Raw genomic sequence first — 1,615 nt, 5'->3', positions numbered from 1 at the left:
GAAGAACAACTGGAGCGAAATATGACCAAATACAATCAATCAAACCACCAAACAACCATTTTTCCAAACTAATTAGTAAGCCAACCAACCAGCCAACCAATCAAACAAACCATCCAACCAACTAGCCATTCAACCATCCAACCAACCAATCAAACAAACCAACCAGCCAGCCAACCAACCAACCTAGAATAGGGATATGATCCTGAAAATATAAGGATTGAGTTAGAATTCTGACAGAGTACCAACAAATATTTTCCCAGCCTGGCAACGCATAAGACCCGTCTGTTGTTCGTATTCAACCTTATCACATGCTCCATGTCCGGACTCACATCTTGACACGGATCAGTCAAATTTTTTAGTTATTTCATAATTATTTTAATTGATATAATATAATTTTTATATTTAAATTCGAATAATAATGATTTTTAAATCAATCGAACGTTTAATTTTACTACATAATAAAATGTATACCCTCTATAACTCCGAGAATGTTTTTTCTCATATTGGCCACTTTCGACCAATCAATGGTCGACTTGAATGTCACGTGTTTCCGGTTGACTTTCTTGTTCAAATATGGCGTAATATCGTTGCAATAAGAAATAGCAGATTCGTGGATTTCCAAATTTCTGTTGATGCAAACAGGGTCGGCCATCTTTAATGATTTAATATCTTTTATCTCCGCCAGCATGGACTGCAAACCTTTCACTTTATCGTTCGTGTCGTCTATTTCCGCCCCCAGTGACGTCATCAACTTCAGCTCCAAAGTTCCCAAATCTTCCAAGAGTTCTTTGCTGTTTGTTTCCGCCATTTTTGCAAGAACCTCTTGCTCCTTTAAAATGGCGGCCGCGGCCATTTTTAACTGCAAGGCCAGAGATATTTTCTCAGTTTCGATTTCTCTAATTTTGATTCTGGCGGTTTCCAGGCATTTCTTGATCAGTTCAATATCAACGGCCAGAACTTTTTTCGTCTCTATGACAACGGCGTTGACGCCGGAGCAAACGTGGTTGTAGTGCTGCTTCCGGTAGCATAGAAGGCAAATGAAAAGGTTGCAAGAGTTGCAAAAAACTTTTTTATCTTGGGTCCTGTGGAACTCACATCTGTCAAATGTTGTTGTTGTTGTTGTGGGTACGGGCGTTAGGCTGTTGTTTTTGTTGTTGGAAGATTTTTTGTTGCTGTTGTTCAAACTCGATAGCTGTGAAGTGGACATTTTTTTGTTTTTCCTCGAAGTTTCCATATATAAACCATCATTATCATCATTATTATTATTATTATTATTCACATTAAAATCATTACCGCCATCGTCTTCCTCGCCATCATTATCATAACCGCTGTCGCCATTTTGGTTGTTGTTTTGGTTGTTGTTTTTGTTGTTGTTGTTGTTGTTGACACTAGTGAATACTCCATTGAGTATGCTCCTGAATTTGATGGTCTTATGAAATGTCGTTGCCCTGCCCTTGTTGTGGTGGTTCAAGCAGATGCGACACAGGTTAAGCTGGCAGTCGGTGCAGTAACCGTTTGCGATCGATTTGTTGTTGTTGTTGTTGTTGTTGTTGTGTTTTTTATATTTCCCGAGAGCACATTCGTCACATGATAAACTGCGGGTTTGTTGCTGGGT

General features: G+C 39.0%; 1 protein-coding gene across 1 annotated transcript in view; it reads right to left on the bottom strand.

Annotated features, from left to right (window-relative positions):
* Nucleotides 1-451: 451 nt before the first annotated feature.
* Nucleotides 452-1,615, bottom strand: part of HELRODRAFT_179686 (hypothetical protein) — a gene marked incomplete at both ends in the record, with an annotated part of 1,206 nt that continues 42 nt past the window's right edge. Inside the window, one exon of the mRNA XM_009028504.1 lies at nt 452-1,615. This exon is cut by the window's right edge and continues 42 nt beyond it. Within this exon, the coding sequence (XP_009026752.1) occupies nt 452-1,615 (1,164 nt within the window).

The sequence above is a fragment of the Helobdella robusta genome (assembly GCF_000326865.2).
Source record: "Helobdella robusta unplaced genomic scaffold HELROscaffold_56, whole genome shotgun sequence".
Lineage (NCBI taxonomy): Eukaryota > Metazoa > Annelida > Clitellata > Rhynchobdellida > Glossiphoniidae > Helobdella > Helobdella robusta.
This window is presented reverse-complemented; position numbering and strand designations above follow the sequence as displayed.